Consider the following 16,826-nt stretch of genomic DNA (forward strand, 5'->3'; position numbering starts at 1 on the left):
AGTGGAGACAGAAAGGAGCAGTGCAGAGCATTAACTCCTCTCTGTTATCAGATTTTGCTTTTTATAATGAAAGATTTTATTGAGAGACCAACTCCTGGAAACAGGAGACATCAGCTGTCTAAGTATCTCCCTTACACACTGATAAGAAAATTTGCATTCAGCTACAGTATCCTGAAGCTTTTCAGACCATAGCCTTTTGTTCTCTGGCTTTCTTTCCTCTTTTTTCCCAGTTAATAATGTGAGCGTGGGACAGTAGCACAGGTTCAGTGAAGCCATCAGAACACTGCAATTTATCAGGCATGCTGAATGTACAAAACCCTAACAACCTGGAAAACAAAGGCACAAAGGCTTTAGAAAGTCATTCACTAATGTAAAGAAACAAAAGGTTCTTCCCTAAAGTGCCTGCTGTGTATTACAGATGACCAGGAGCTCCTGCCTCTTCTTTGGAGAGCTGAGAGTCCACCAGCCCTCTTCACAGCTTGGACACTGACTCCCCTCTTTATTGTGAGCAAAACAGAACTCTTCTCTGTGTGCAGTCTGCCACACTCCTCTGATGCTGTATGCAAGTTGGCCTTGGCAGAAGGGGTGCTGCAAATCTGACATCCTCCTTGAGATCTTAATTGTTTCACAGCCCTCTCTGTGTTTATTTCTGAGTGTCTGTAGATAGGATCTGCAACTGAGGAACTCCTCCTTGTGGGGGAAAAAAAAAAGAGGTTTTCAGCCATCTGCATAGGACCTTATGGCAGTGGTCATTAGCTGCCCACAGAACAAGCTGGAGCAGTGTAGGGAAGGATGCTCTCCTTAGGTGAATGTCTCTTCCACTTAGTGCATCTTTACAGTGCCTACAATTACAGAGCAACAGTGAGGGTAAAAGATCTGAAGCTGGTCTGTATCTACCTCAGAAGGATCAGTGGTGGTCAGGTTGTGATAGTGGAGAAGCCAACAGCCATGGTGCATCCCTCTGTCCTCCTGCAGGCCTGGGCACGCTCATGCACTGCTGCTGCCTCACAGGGTCTTGAAGGGGAGCCAGAGCTCCAGCCTCTGTGGTGGAGCACAGCCGTGTTCCTCGATACCCGCCTGCTGTCGGTGTGCAGGAGCTTTTGGCTGCACTCTTAGCTGCTGGGGGCTGTACTTACCTTAAAAATAGGAAATTACTTCTTTTCTTTTTTTCTGGGGGGGGAGAGGGGGCAGATTTTTCTTGTTACTGCTGACTTACTTCTCTCCTTTTCCTCTGATATCCTTAGCTCTCCAAACCTATGCCTAACAACTTTCTCAATAGCTGTAAGAATATGGAAGTTGTTCCCTTAATTCAGAATAGCCAAGAATGTAGTTAAGTGTCTTGGATGTAGCCATTAAGAGTACCTAAAGCCAGCCTTCTGCTTTAGCAAAAATGGAGCTATGATGAAACCATAACTCATTTCCCTCTTACTTTGTGTAAAGGTTTATTAGCTTGTGATTTAAGCAAGCCATCTGGCCCTGCTGGCAATCCAAGTTATGTCAGACTCAATACTTTCTCCCTGTAATATGTTACTTGAGGCAGTTAAATTACATACTTAAGTCCCAAGTCTGGCCTGTGCTTTTTCCATGTCTTAACATCTGTTCTGGGAAATTTTTCTGGGATCCAAACAAGTTTGCAGGGAGCCAGAAGTCTTGTCTTTGTCTTTCTTGTCATGTCTATTTCTTTTCCTTCTCTTTTCCCAGTAGTTTAATCAATTCAGCTGAGTAAAAGATAATGCAGAAATTTTCAGTCCCTTTATCTTTTCAGTAATGTACACAATGAAATGAAAAATAGTTTGAAAACTCCAGAGTAGAAAAGAGACTGTCCTGAGAGAGTCAGGGACGCCTCCTAGAATCACAGAATGCTCTGGGTTGGAAGGGACCTCCAAAGCTCACCCAGTCCAACCCCCTCTGCAGCCAGCAGGGACATCCTCCACTAGATCAGGTTGCCCAGAGCCCTGTCCAGCCTCACCTTGAATATCTCCAGGGATGAGGCCCCAGCCACCTCCCTGGGCAACCTGTGCCAGGGTTGCACCACCCTCATAGCATAGAACTTGTTCCTGATATCCAATCTCAATCTGCTCCCCTCTATTTTGAAGCCATTGCCCCTGGTCCTGTCCCTGCAGGCCTTTGCAAACAGTCTCTCTCCATTCTTCCTGTAGCCCTGTTCAGGTACATGCAGGCTGCTATTAGGTCTCCCCAGAGCCTTCTTTTCTCCACGCTGAACACCCCCAGCTCCCTCAGCCTGTCCTTGGAGCAGAGCTGCTCCAACCCCGTGGTCATTTTTGTAGCCCTCCTCTGGACCCTCTCCATCAGGTCCAGGTCCTTCCTCTATTGAAGACTCCACAGTTGCACACAGTACTCCAGGTGAGGTCTCCCCAGAGCAGAGCAAAGCAGAGCAGAGAGGCAGGATCCCCTCTCTCCATCTCTGGCCATGCTGCTTATGATGCAGCCCAGGCTGCCCTTGGCCTTGTGTGCTGCAAGCTCACCCTGCCTGCTCCTGTCCAGCTTCTCATCCATCAGCACCCCCAAGTCTATTTCTTCAGGGCTGCTTTCTATCACCTCCCCCCCAGCCTGGATTTTACAGTGAGGATTGTTCTGGGCAGGTGCATGACCCTGCACTTGCTCCTGTTAACCTTATGAGGTTCCCCTGGGTCACCTCTCCAGCCTGTCCAGGTCCCTCTGGATGCCATCCATGCTGATGGTGCCTCGACCCCACTGCCTGTAGCATTGACAAAAATATTAACAGGTCCCAGTAGGGACCCAGTATCAATACAGACTGGCAGATGAAAGGACTGAGAACAGTTGTGTGGAAAAGGACTTCAGGTTCCGTGTGTATGACAAATGTGCCACAGGGCAGCAATGTGCACTCACAGCCCCGAAGGCCAGCCATACCCTGGGCTGCATCAGAAGTGTGGCCATCAGGTCAAAGGAGATGATTTGGCTCCTCCACTCTGCTCTGATTAAACCCCACCTGGAGTAATGTGGGCAGCTCTGGAGTCCTCAGCAGAGGAATGACACAGTCCTGTTGGAGTGGGTCCAGATGAAGGCCACTAGCATTATCAGAGGGATGGAACACACTTTCCCTGTGCAGAAAGGCCGAAATCTTTGGTCATTAAGCCTGGAGAAGAGAAGTAGAATTTATTGGGACTTTTAAATATGTAGAAAGACTTACAAGAAAGAGAGAGTGAGACTTCTTACCAAGCTCTGCAGTGGCAAAGCTTTTAAACTGAAAGAGGAGCAAGTTTAGACTGGATATAAGGAAGAACATATTTTGCCGTGAGAGTGGTGGAACACTGGAGGAGGTTGCCTTGGGAAGCTGTGCATGCCCCATCACTGGTCAAGATCAGATTTGATGAGGCTTTGAGCAACATGATGGAGTGAAAGCCAAACCTGCCCATAGAAGGGGTTGGGATAGGTGATAGTATCATAGTATCATAGTTTCATTCAGGGTTGGAAGGGACCACAAGGATCATCTAGTTCCAAACACCCTGCCATGGGCAGGGATACCCCACACTAGATCAGGCTGCCCAGAGCCTCATCCAGCCTGGGCTTAAACACCTCCAGGGACAGGGCTTCAACCACCTCCCTGGACAACCCATTCCAGGGTTTCACCACTCTCATGGTGAAGAACCTCCTCCTCACATCTAACCTGAATCTCCCCACCTCCAGCTTCATTCCATTCCCCCTAGTCCTATCACTCCCTGAGATCCTGAGCAGTCCCTCCCCAGCCTTCTTGTAGGCCCCCTTCAGATACTGGAAGGCCACAATGAGGTCACCTGGGAGCCTTCTCTTCTCCAGACTGAACAGCCCCAACTCCTTCAGTCTGTCCTCATAGGAGAGGTGCTCCAGCCCTCTGATCATCCCTGTGGCCCTTAATGTCGAATTAATGGTTATAAAGCTGTGCAGGGTGAGTGCCCAGAGGCTGGAGCCAGGCTCTGCTGGGGGATGCCCAATGCCAGCACAAGAGGCAGTGGTGGAAGCTGAGGCAGAGGAAGTTGCATGGAAACAGGAGGAAGAGTTTTTTTCCCTGTGAGGGTGCCAGAAGCCTGGCACAGGCTGCCCAGGGGGGTTGTGGAGTCTCCCTCTCTGGAGATATTCCAAACCCTCCTGGATGTGTTCCTGTGTGACCTGCTCTAGGTGCTCCTGCTGTGGCAGGGGGGTTGGACTGGATGAGCTTTCAAGGTCCCTTCCAGCCCCCAACAGTCTGTGGTTCTGTGATATTTAAAGGTCCTTTCCAACCCAGCTCATTTTATGAAAAAAAAATCAAAGAAAGGAACCCAAAGAGAAACCTAGATAATTTATCTACAGGTGGGGAAAAGCCTTATCTAACATGAACATAAAACACTTTTAATATAGTTTACCAGTAATTACCTTAATAAGCTCTTACCTGAATAAGTACTGATTTAGCCAGCCTTATGCATTTGGACTATGGATGTATTTGTATCCATGACTTGGTGTAGCTTTCTTTGTGGCCTGAAATAGCAAGTGTGTCTCAGAAGTTCCCTCATGTAAGAGGTGGCAATTGGAGCTTACTTATTGTGATCAGTAATCTTCCCAGGAGCTGGTATGGAGGTTGGTAGGATCCCCAGCCTCTCCCTCTCTCAGTGTCGCTGTCTTGTAACTGACTTTTGGGGAACTTGATGAAGCTGTGTGGAAGTCTCTGGCTTCCATTCCCCAATGGCCAGAAAAGATGACCAGGAATCATCACAGTCTTGAGGATGATGTGGTAACTGTGTGTCTGTGCAATCACCTGGGTTCTGATTTACAGTCGCATTAGAGGAGCCTGCAATTAAGAGCTTGTAGGAGCAGGGAGGTTAAGATGGCTGATAGGCTCCTGAGAAGGGCTTTTGGGGGGTTTTGGTATTACATTATTTCTTCTCATTCCATACAGGCTGCCACTGACATGATCAATCAACTTCTCTTGTGTTTTGCCTCTTCTTTCCACCTTGCTTTCAGGCTGTCTTGGGAGATGTAACACTATGAAAAAATTTTGTCCCGTGCTGACATTTCTCTTTGCTGCTGCTGAGTCAGTCATCAGCAAGTTTGCAGATGACACCAAGTTGGGAGCAGATGTTGGTCAGTTAGAGGGCAGAAGGGCTCTGCAGAGGGACCTCGACCGACTGGACAGATGGGCAGAGTCCAACAGGATGGCATTCAACAAGTCCAAGTGCCAGGGGCTGCACTTTGGCCACAGCAACCCCATGCAGAGCTACAGGCTGGGGTCAGAGTGGCTGAGAGCTGCCAGGCAGAAAGGGACCTGGGGGTGCTGATTCACAGCATCTGAACATGAGCCTGCAGTGTGCCCAGGTGGCCAAGAGGGCCAATGGCATCCTGGCCTGCACTGGAATAGTGTGGCCAGCAGGAGCAGGGAAGTCATTGTGCCCTGTACTCTGCATTGCTTAGGCCACACCTTGAGTCCTGTGTCCAGTTCTGGGCCCCTCAGTTTAAGAAGGACATTGAGAGACTTGAAGGTGTCCAGAGAAGGGCAACAAGGCTGGGGAGAGGCCTTGAGCACAGCCCTGTGAGGAGAGGCTGAGGGAGCTGGGGTTGCTTAGCCTGGAGAAGAGGAGGCTCAGGGGTGACCTCATTGCCCTCTACAGCTACCTGAAGGGAGGTTGTAGCCAGGAAGGGGTTGGTCTCTTCTCCCAAGCACCGAGCACCAGAACAAGAGGACACAGTCTCAAGCTGTGCCAGGGGAGGTTTAGGCTGGAGGTGAGGAGAAAGTTCTTCACTGAGAGAGTCATTGGTCATTGGGATGTGCTGCCCAGGGAGGTGGTGGAGTCCCCATCCCTGGAGGTGTTCAAGAGGGGATTGGATGTGGCACTTGGTGCCATGGTCTAGTCGTGAGGTCTGTGGTGACAGGTTGGACTCGATGATCTTTGAGGTCTCTTCCAACCTTGGTGATACTGTGAGACTGTGATCCTGTCTCAGACCCATCTAACTGACGTAGTTTTCCCTCTTGCTCATTGTTGTCTCTCAGGAGTTCTTTCCTCTAATGGAAACTTCATTCAGCTTCATGGCCTTCCTTAAAGATAAGCTGCCACGTGGTCAGTTCACTTAAGCCCTAAACACAGTATAAAACAAAGTCTCCATTTAAGCAGATCCATCCTGCTCAGGGTGCATGAAGGCCTTGCAGGCCTGTGTTCAGAGAAGTGAATCAGGAGTAGGCCATCGACAGTGAAAGATATCCCCTGCTTTGTATGCTCTCATTTGAGCATGGGGAAAAGAGGAGCAAGAGGACAAGCTGTACACCTCCTGAGGTGGAAACTGAGAGGGCAGGAGTTCAATTGAAGCTGTCAACAGCAGCAGCTTGTCTCTGCAAATGTCCTGTGCCAGGACTCTGACTTCTGGCAAATAGTTTTTCTTTATTATGTAATTATCTCTCAAGGGGAAAAATCAAGGGTAGATTTAAAGATAGCTGTATAGACTAAATGAGACTCTCTTTCTTCTTCCAGTATCTGAAGGGGGCTACAAGAAACCAGGGGAGGGACTGTTTTGGGTTTCAGGTAGTGATAGGACTGGGGGGAATGGATCCAAGCTATAGGAGGGGAGATTCAGACTGGATGTTAGGAAGAAGTTGTTCCCCATGAGGGTGGTGAGAGCCTGGCACAGGCTGCCCAGGGAGGTGGTGGAAGCCTCATGCCTGGAGGTTTTGAAGGCCAGGCTGGATGTGGCTCTGGGCAACCTGCTGTAGTGTGAGGTGTCCCTGGCCATGGCAGGGGGGGATGGAAGCAGCTTGCTTCTAGTGAATATCCTTCTATCAGTTCTCACAGGACTTACTGGGACAGAAACAGAGAGGTCTGCACCAAGACTCTGAAGCTGCCAATTAAAAACTTTTGGTTTTTAGCAATCTAATTGGAATGGTTTCATGGAGTATTGATAACAGATTACTCTGCACAATGACATCTTTGTTGTGAATGCAGGGATGGCTGGTTTGGTGTTTTAGTAAATTGCATGGCAAATGGTACTTGCTGGAGAGGATGGAAGTGCAGGGAGGCTTTGCAGTGGGACCTGGACAGGCGACACCCATGAGCCAAGGCTAACTGTATGAAGTTTAACAAGGCCAAGTGCCAGGTCCTGCACCTGGGGCACAACAACCCCATGGCAAGCTACAGCCTGGGGGATGTGTGGTTGGAAAGATGTAACTCAGAGAGGGACCTGGGGGCTCTGGTTGACAGTTGATTAAATAGGAGCCAGCAGTGCCCAGGTGGCCAAGAAAGCCAATGGCATCCTGGCTTGGATCAGAAACACTCTGGCCAGCAGGGACAGGAGGTGACCATCCCCCTGTGCTCAGCACTGCTGAGGCTGCACCTTGAGTGTTGTGTTCAGCTCTGGGCTACTCACTACAGGAAGGACGTTGAGGTTCTGGACTGTGTCCAGAGAAGGGTAACAAGGCTGGGGAAGGGCCTGGAGCACCTGGGCAGTGTGGAGGGGCTGAGAGAGCTGGGGGTGTTCAGGCTGGAGAAGAGGAGGCTGAGGGGAGACCTCATTGCTCTCTACAGCTCCCTGAAGGGAGGTTGGAGTGAGGAGGGGGCAGCCTCTGCTCCTTGGCAGCAAGAGACAGGACCGGCAGAAATGGTTGCAAGCTTTGCCAGAGGAGGTTCAGGCTGGATGCTAGGAAATATTTCTTCCCAGAGAGGGTTCTCAGACACTGGAATGGTCTGTCCAGGGCAGTGCTGGAGTCCCCATGCCTGGAGGTGTTTCAGCAGTGTGTGGAGCTGGTGCTTAGGGACATGGTTTAGTGCTGACCCCGCAGTGCTGGGTCAAAGGTTGGACTGGATGGGCTTGGAGGTCTCTTCCAACTGGATGTTTCCTGTGAGTCTGTAATGACAGCTCTGTAAACTAAGTTGTTGGCAAAGCTTCAAAGCCACTTACATTCCTGTCACTCTGAACCATTTCTATTTGCTGACAATATTAAGATCATTCTGTTGTACCTGGGTGCCATCAGCAGCTGATTGAATGTCTTCTGTCTTGGTAAACCACAAAACCTCCCTACAGGCATTGTTCTGCAGGTATTCTGAGGGAATAGCCTTGCCTACATCTGTGTAGCCACACAGTGCTCTCCCTGTTCTTCACATCCATGTGTAGTTTCTCTTGAAGCATCATTCCCAGAGCAAGCTTTTTATCTTTTGGTGTATTATTGGTGCATTCCATTTCACATCTAGGGTATTTGAAATATACTGACCACCCTTTTATCCTTCTGGTTCACTTTCTTGAACAGAAATACTACAAAGCTGAGGATTTGGTGTTTGGTATTGCAGTGGTAACGTTCCCCTGACCCGGCTGTGTTCATTCACAGACTGCAGGATTGCTTCAGAGAAGCTCAGATGTACTGTGCACAGCTCCCAGTCTGGAGCAGCGCTGTGCAGTGCACCTGAGCTGGTAACCTTTGTGCTTCAATTCGCTTGTGACATTTAGTAGGTTCCAGCTGATCATATGATGCTTTTTGTCTCCTCCTGTCTTCCCCAAAACCATTGCAGGTAGAAGAGCTGATGATGGCCATGGAGAAAGTTAAGCAGGAGCTGGAGTCAATGAAAGCAAAGTTGTCCTCTACACAACAGTCTTTGGCTGAGAAGGAAAGCCATCTGACCAACCTCCGGGCTGAGAGGAGGAAACATTTGGAGGAAGTGCTGGAGATGAAGTAAGTGTTTCACTTCACTGTCTGTGGGCATGTTTGACATCTCTGAATCCCCCTCAGGTCCCTGCTGTTCTGAAGACAACCACTGCAGGAATACGTGTCTGTAGATAACAGCTATTGATGTAACCAGTTAAGCCTGGGGATTCCCTACATGACTTTCACTCTTTTGTTAGAGCTCAGAAACTTTCCTTCCTTCTGATCTGGTGCAGTAGCCACTGCCTCAGTTACTGTGTATTTGTGAATGTGCCACCCTGCTCTGAGTAGCCTGTAATCGACTTTAAGGTGAGGTGCAAGTCACAGGATCACAGGCTCACAGGATGTTAGGGGTTGGAAGGGACCTCTGGAGATCTTCCAGTCCAACCCCCTGCCAGAGCAGGACCAGAGAATCCAGCACAGGTCACACATCCAGACAGGGCTGGAAAGGTTCCAGAGAAGGAAACTCCACAACCTCTCTGGGCAGCCTGTTCCAGTGCTCTGGGAAAGTAAAGAAGTTCTTCCTCATGATGAGGTGGAACCTCCTGTGCTGTAGTTTCCATCCATTGCCCCTTGTCCTATCCCAGGGCACAAGTGAGCAGAGCCTGTCCCTGTCCCTTCCTTCCTGAACCCCAGCCCTCAGACATTGATCAGTCTTCTCTCCAGGGAGAGGAGAAGAACAGCCCCAGGGCTCTCAGCCTCTCCTCCCCAGGCAGTGCTGCAGTCCCTTCAGCATCCTTGTAGCCCTCCCTTGGACTCTCTCCAGCAGATCCCTGTCTCCCTTGTACTGGGGAGCCCAGAACTGGATGCAACATTCCAGATGTAGTCTCAGCAGGGCAGAGTAGAGGGGGAGGAGAAGCTCCCTGGATCTGCTGGACACACTCCTCTGCATGCACCCCAGGACCCCATTGGCCTTCTTGGCCCCCAGGGCACATTGCTGTCCCATGCAGAACTTGTTGCCCACCAGCACTCCCAGGTCCCTCTCCACAGGGCTGCTCTCCAGCAGATCCCCTCCCAAGCTGTACTGCTGCAGTTTATTCTTCCTTCCCAGGTGCAGGACATTGTTCTTATCCTTACTGAACCTCATTATGTTCCTCTCTGCCCAGCTCTCAGTCTGTCCAAGTCTCACTGAATGGCCACACAGCCTTCAGGTGTCTCGGCCAAGCCTCCCTCCCAGTTTGGTATTCTCAGCAGGCTTGCTGAGCTGACATTCTGCCCTGTCATCAATGTCATTGATAAAGATGTGACAAGAAGGAAAGAGGGAAAAGAGAAACATGATGTCTGGTGTCTCTGATGCTGAGATCAGGCTGCAAACGTCTGGTCTGCTAAAGCATTCTTCAAACTCCTGCAGCTGATTTGTTAGCACTGCACCAGAGTGTGCAGGTCTGTATCTCTCAGCCTTCTCTCATCACCTCTGCATAGGGAGGCCTGAATAAAACCAAGCTTTGAAGAGATGGGAAAGGAGTGAGGAATTGGGCTTCTGAGGCTCAAATACTTCCTAATTTCTGATGGTGCATTCTAGACAAATAGTTATCCTTAGTTTGGGCAGGCACGAATCCGTTTAGTGCAGTGATGGATAGTGCTTCCAGCAGTTCATTAGAAACACTTCAAGTTGTTTAGCCAGCCCTGAAGAGAAGGGAGGTTTTTATTGGCAGGAGCTGCAGTGGTTCCTCCAGTGTGGTTTTGTGAGCCATTATTTATTTATTTAACTTTTCTCTGCTAGTCTCTTTTCCTTTCTGGTTTTTGGTGGGTTGGTTTTTTTTTTTCCCTTTTCCTTTTAATGAAAGGATAGAAAAACAGCTGTTACAAAATGGAAAGAGAAGTGTCTTAGATCTTGAAATTCAACTTAGGAGTGCTGTATGAAGTGAGCCAAGCCTCCCCAGCTTCATACTCGGCTGCAACAGACTGATCTAGAGCTGGCATAAGGATGTTGGAAGTCTGCAGTCCTTAAAAGCCACACTTTATTTTTAATAAAATACTTTATTGAGCTATAAATTTGAGAGTTGGTGTGTTGGGGGATGGGAAGAATAGCTCTCAAGGTGATGTGGGAATCCAAAGCAACTGGAGATACATCCCATATCCAGTCACTTGGCAGTGCTCTCCTCTGCCAAACCGCTCTGCCAAACCTTCTCATTAAAGTACACCCGTAGTGTAGAGTGTATCCTGAGGTGGATTTGTGTAGCTCTACAGCCTTTCAGACCACTAGTCACTTTTCCTACATGATGGCTTCTCTTAGCTGAGCAAGTTGTTGTTAGAAAGTTGTTGTGCCAAAATGGAGCATCAGGAGCTGCCTGAGCTGGTGGATCCGTGGTGCCTCAGAAGGCAGAAGAGCGCTGGGGAGAACGGTAACGCTGTCAGCACGTGCAGGGCAAGGTGGAAAAGAGATCACTGTCGGACAGTTAACAAGCTGAACGTGTTTTACTCATAGCTGCCTCTGTCTTGGAGTGCTATAAAGCTGCCAAAAGCATCCAGACTTCAAACCCTCACCCTGGCCATGAGGCTGTGCTGCAAACAAGCCTCTACCGAGGGCTCTCAGTTGATTAAATACCCCGTGTTTGTGTTCAGAACCTCGAGCACAGTCCCTGCTGCTCTGCTTCCCCAGCCAATGCCTTTCATGAAAAGCACTCCAGGCAGCTGCTTGCCAACTTTGCAAAACGTTTCTGATGTTGTTAAAACATTTCCTCCTATTTCAGCTCAAAACCAACAGTAATTGAATGAGTGGCCCATTCTGTGAGGCAGTTAGCTGGGCTTTGGTGTCCCTAACCCAAAACAATGGCTATTGAGAGCATGACTCTGCTTGAGTCTCCAAGGTCACCTTGTCCATCCATTGTACTGTTACTGTTCAGAGATGCAGTGAAGCAATATTGTTTGCCAAGTCCTAGGACATGCTTTGGTGGGAGGAGTTTGAGGTGCTCAAAAGCAGCGCTGGTGAAATTTGAGATGCGATAGAGGTTTAACAGCTTGGGGCATGCAGGCAGCTAACAGGACAGGGGAGCACACAAGAGAAATAGCTTAGCAATGCTGCTTTAGGAGATTCTAGACATAGAATCACAGAATTGTCAGGGTTGGAAGGGACCTCAAGGATCAGCCAGTTCCAACCCCTCCTGCCACTGGGCAGGGACACCTCACACTACAGCAGGTTGCCCAGAGCCACATCCAGCCTGGCTGCAAACACCTCCAGGGATGAGGCTCCCACGACCTCCCTGGGCAACCTGTGTCAGGCTCTCACCACCCTCATGGGGAAGAACTTCTTCCTAACATCCAGTCTGAATCTACCCACTTCTAGTTTTGCTCCATTCCCCCCAGTCCTGTCACTCCCAGACACCCTCCCCAGCTTTCAGATACTGGAAGGCCACAATTAGGTCTCTTTGGAGCCTTCCCTTCTCCAGACTGCACAGCCCCAACTCTCTCAGTCTGTCTCCACAGCAGAGCAGCTCCAACCCTCTGCTCATCCTCGTGGCCCTTCTCTGGACACCTTCCAGCACATACAGATCCTTTCTGGAACAGAGGCTCCAGAACCAGGTGCAGTACTCCAGGTGGGATTAGACATTGGATGGGGCATGGACTGCAAGGAAGTGTTAAAGCAGCAGGAGACTGCAGGAAGTTACCTCTGGGTTTGAATAGGAATTTGTTAGATGTCAGTTAGTGCAAATGTATATTTCAAATACTGTTTCTTGTGTGGAGCTTTTGTTTACTCCTGCCTCTGTAACCCAAAGAAGATACTTTCACCCTCCCTAGGGAACACTGGCACTAGAATAACTCAAGTGCCAATGATTCCAAGGAAGACATTTTACCTCGTAAAGAAATGCTGAAGAAGGAAATATTTTGCAGCCCTCTTCCTCTAACAGTTTCATTTGCTTTGGGAAGAAAAAAAACCACCACCTTTGTTGTAAATAATTATGAGAGAGGCAGATAATGCTCTCTCTATTACATCACCAAACCTGATCTACTGTAAAAAAAAAAGCCCTAGTGAAGTGCTGGGATTTTTGTTTGGTTATGTTTTCCTTAAGAAGTTCTAATGTTTCCATCATTCACAGCAAATCTTTTAAATTAGACAGGAATAAAGTGCTGTCTACAGAGAAATCTCTGTTCTTTGTCCCATAAAAGCCTGCTCAGCCTGAGCTGAGTTATAAACTGTTGAAAATCACCAGTTTTCCTTTCCTTTTTTTTTTCCTCCTGGTGTTGTCAGCAAATTTTGGCAGTGTGTGAAAATCACTGAGCACAAACAGTCTAATCTGGGGCCAAGCTCAAGCCGTTGCTAAAAGTGAGGCAGCAGACTTGGCACTCACAGGGAAGGGAAACAGACACTGTCTGTGTGCAGAAAAGGGATGATGATGATGATGATGATGATGATGATGATGATGGTTGCTATTAATGTTGTTGTTATATAATCATAGAATCATACAAGTGTCAGAGTTGGAAGGGACCTCAAGGATCAGCCAGTTTCAATCCCCCCTGCCATGGGCAGGGACACCTCACACTACAGCAGGTTGCCCAGAGCTACATCCAGCCTGGCCTTCAAAACCTCCAGGGATGAGGCTTCCACCACCTCCCTGGGCAACCTGTGCCAGGCTCTCACCACCTTCATGGGGAATAGCTTCTTCCTCACATCCAACCTGAATCTCCCCATTTCTAGTTTTGCTCCATTCCCCCCAGTCCTATCACTCCCTGACACCCTCAAAAGTCCCTCCCCAGCTTTCTTGTAGCCCCCTTCAGATCCTGGAAGGCCACAAGAAGGTCTCCTCAGAGCCTTCTCTTCTCCAAACTGTTGTTCTTATTGTTGTTGTTGTCATTACTACTTTTTGTTGGTTGGTTGTTGTTTTATTTCATGGTCAGCAGAACCAGTAGATTCTTCCTAGTCATCTGCTCTGAGTTTGAAATGTCCCAGCTGGAGCACTTCTCAATCTGGAAAACTTTCCAGCAGCCCTTGTCTGAATTATGTCTTCTCTTTCTAATTGCAATTGCTTCTGGCCCTACAATTCAAGGGCTGCAGACCTGCATAATGGAGTTGGCGCTTCAGAGCTGTATCCTCTGTCCTGCTGGCACACAACAGAAAGATTATTACTTGTCCAAGAATCCTTCATTAATCTCTTTTTTCTTTAAAAATAATCAAGGGTATTACAGATGGATTGGTAAAGCTGAACATAATTCATGTTTCCAAATGAAGCTGTCAAAAATGCCTTTTCATTTCTTCTATGACTTTACATGAGTGGTCTTTTGAATATTTATCACAGTGGTGTCTAACTCCATGACTGCATCACACAGGTTGTGCTTCTTCAGCTACAGAGCGTAGGTGATGAGCAGAGATGATGATCCAGGGCTATGTAGCTTAATGAAGCTGTTTATTGTATTCCTTCCTTGTTCCATCTTGGCCTTGGAAGGCCTGCTGAGAGCTACATGAAGGGCTACTATGAAAAACAAGATGCCAGCTCAGGCAGTGCTGAGCAGGAATGCTGTTCATCCTTCTCTCTGCTATAGCTTTCCTGCACGATGTGTGCAAGCCACTTGAAAACTTGGCAAGAGGCTGGCAAGTCCACATGGTCATTTGGTGGCTGTTTGATGAGGAAAGTACAAACACAAGCACACAACACTCAGAATCACAGAGTTATTGAGGCTGGAATAGACCTCTGAGCTCATCAAGCCCAGCCTAACCCACCACACAGACCAGCCCGTGGCACTGAGTGCCACATCCAGTCTGGCCTTAAACACCTCCAGGGACAGCGACTCCACCACCTCCCTGGGCAGTCCATTCCAGGCTCTAATTCCCCTTCCCATCAGCAAGGGCTTCCTAACATCCAACCTAAACCTCCCCTGGCACAGCTTCAGGCCATGCCCTCTCCTCTTGGCACAAGCTGCCTGGGAGCAGAGCCTGACCCCCACCTGACTACAGCTTCCCTTCAGGTACTTGGAGAGTGTGAGAAGGTCCCCCCTGAGCCTCCTCTCCTCCAGGCTGAACACCCCCAGCTCCCTCAGCCTCTCCTCAGCAGCCTTTCCCTCCAGTCCCTTCCCCAGGCTGGTTGCTCTTCTCTGGACCTGAATATGAAGTAAATGGAAGTTGTTTATCTTCTGCAAAGTTCATCCTCTCAGCAGTGAAGCAGCATTGCCTGCAGGTAAGAGTATGAGCTTGAAATTCAAACCAGTCCAAGAGAAACTGATTAATGGGCACATGGTTGGTTTGCCAGAAAAGTCATTTCAGTTGATCCAAAATGAGGTGTGAAGCCATTCTGAATTCAGTTTAAACAAACAAAAACATTTCAGGTTCTGTGCACAGATAGTGAAGAGAAACAGCAGCACCGAAGTGGCAGTGTCCATCCAGTGATAACTTGAATCTCATCAGAAATTGTTTTCGTGGAAATTAAATGGGGTTCTTTTTGTCAGTAGGGAAATTATGGTTTATGCCAGTGGTTTAACAGCAGTTCTCCAGAGAGTAAATTGTTCCTAGCTGCGGAAGTGCACAGGCTCACAGTATGTTAGGGGTTGGAAGGGACCTCTGGAGATCTTCCAGTCCAACCCTCCTGCCAGAGCAGGACCAGAGAATCCAGCACAGGTCACACAGGAGCACATCCAGACAGGGATGGAAAGGCTCCAGAGAAGGAGACTCCACAACCTCTCTGGGCAGCCTCTTCCAGTGCTCTGGGACCCTCACAGTGAAGAAGTTATTCCTCATGTTGAGGTGGAGCCTCCTGTGCTGGAGGTTCCATCCATTGCCCCTTGTTCTTCCTATCCCAGGGCACAAGTGAGCAGAGCCTGTCCCTGTCCCTTCCTTCCTGAACCCCAGCCCTCAGACATTGATCAGATCCTCTCTCAGCATTCTCTCCAGACTAAACAGCCCCAGGGCTCTCAGCCTCTCCTCCCCAGGCAGAGCTGCAGTCCCTTCAGCATCCTTGTAGCCCTCCCTTGGACTCTCTCCAGCAGCTCCCTGTCCCTCTGGAACTGGGGAGTCCAGAACTGGATGCAATATTCCAGGTGTTCAAGTTGGGTTCTCACCTGTATATGTTTGAAGCTGCTATCTATGGTTGAAGTCACTTCACATTTCTTTGTCAGCTCTGCAGAGCAGTTGCCTGTTAATCTTGTGTCTGCAAGGTCTGGCTTTCTGGGCCTGATACAGAACACAGAATTAACCAGGTTGGAAAAGACCTTTGAGATAATCAAGTCCAACCTATCACCCAACACATTCTAATCAACTAAACTCCTGATGATGGAAGCTCTTCATCGACACAGTCTCAGGCTGCGCCAGGGGAGGTTCAGGCTGGAGGTCAGGAGGAAGTTTTACACAGAGAGAGTGATTGCCCATTGGAATGTGCTGCCCGGGGAGGTGGTGGAGTCACCATCACTGGAGGTGTTCAGGAGGAGACTTGACGGGGTGCTTGGTGCCATGGGTTAGTTGATTAGGTGGTGTTGGATGATAGGTTGGACACGATGATCTTGAAGGTCTCTTCCAACCTGGTCTATTCTATTCTATTCTATTCTATCCTGAATTGGATGGTGAGGTCTTCAGGCCACTGGGTGTATCACGCCACCATGTGATAGCAGCAATGGTACCAAAGCACCTCCTGTCATTACTTTGTGTGGCATTCAATAAACTGAAATGCCCCAGGGGGCACTCCATGGCTGTAGGATTTACTGTGTGGGGCAAGGCTGAGCAAGGGCATCTGTGCCACTTCTTTTCTTTTACTTTTGTTTTGTTATTCTCTTAGCTGAGATTCTGCTTTTCTCCTTATAAATGTCTTTGGGGCTCAGTGGAAATGAACACAGGATCCTTTTGCCATTGTTTGGTCCTTTTGAAGTTTCAAGCACAAAAGATAGAATTGCATAGAATTTGCATGTGCCAAATAAGCATGTGTTTATATATATAGTTCTATATGTTCATTTCAATGATCTCTGGGCACACAGATTTTTTACATTTAAATTGCAAAAAGTTCAGTTGCAGAAGACTGAATTGTGAGAAAGAAGGCCCATGGCATCCTGGCCTGCATCAGGAACAGTGTGGCCAGCAGGAGCAGGGAGGTCATTCTGCCCTGTGCTCAGCACTGCTTAGGCCACACCTTGAGTCCTGTGTCCAGTTCTGGGCCCCTCAGTTTAGGAAAGATGTTGAGCTGCTGGAAGGTGTCCAGAGAAGGGCAACCAAGCTGGGGAGGGGTCTGGAGCACAGCCCAGTGAGGAGAGGCTGAGGGAGCTGGGGTTGCTTAGCCTGGAGAAGAGGAGGCTCAGGGGA

At 48.8% G+C, this 16,826-nt stretch overlaps 1 protein-coding gene across 10 annotated transcripts in view; it reads left to right on the forward strand.

The window, feature by feature from the left end:
- Positions 1–16,826, forward strand: part of ERC1 (ELKS/RAB6-interacting/CAST family member 1) — a 435,845-nt gene that overhangs the window by 281,676 nt on the left and 137,343 nt on the right. For all 10 annotated transcript variants that reach the window (XM_068141805.1, XM_068141804.1, XM_068141809.1 and 7 more), the window contains one exon: positions 8,481–8,641. In XM_068141805.1, coding sequence (XP_067997906.1) covers positions 8,481–8,641 — 161 coding nt within the window. The remainder of the gene's footprint in view (positions 1–8,480; positions 8,642–16,826) is intronic.

The sequence above is a fragment of the Melanerpes formicivorus genome, unplaced genomic scaffold (genome assembly GCF_026170545.1).
Source record: "Melanerpes formicivorus ecotype bairdi unplaced genomic scaffold, bMelFor1.0.p_v2 SCAF_8, whole genome shotgun sequence".
Lineage (NCBI taxonomy): Eukaryota > Metazoa > Chordata > Aves > Piciformes > Picidae > Melanerpes > Melanerpes formicivorus.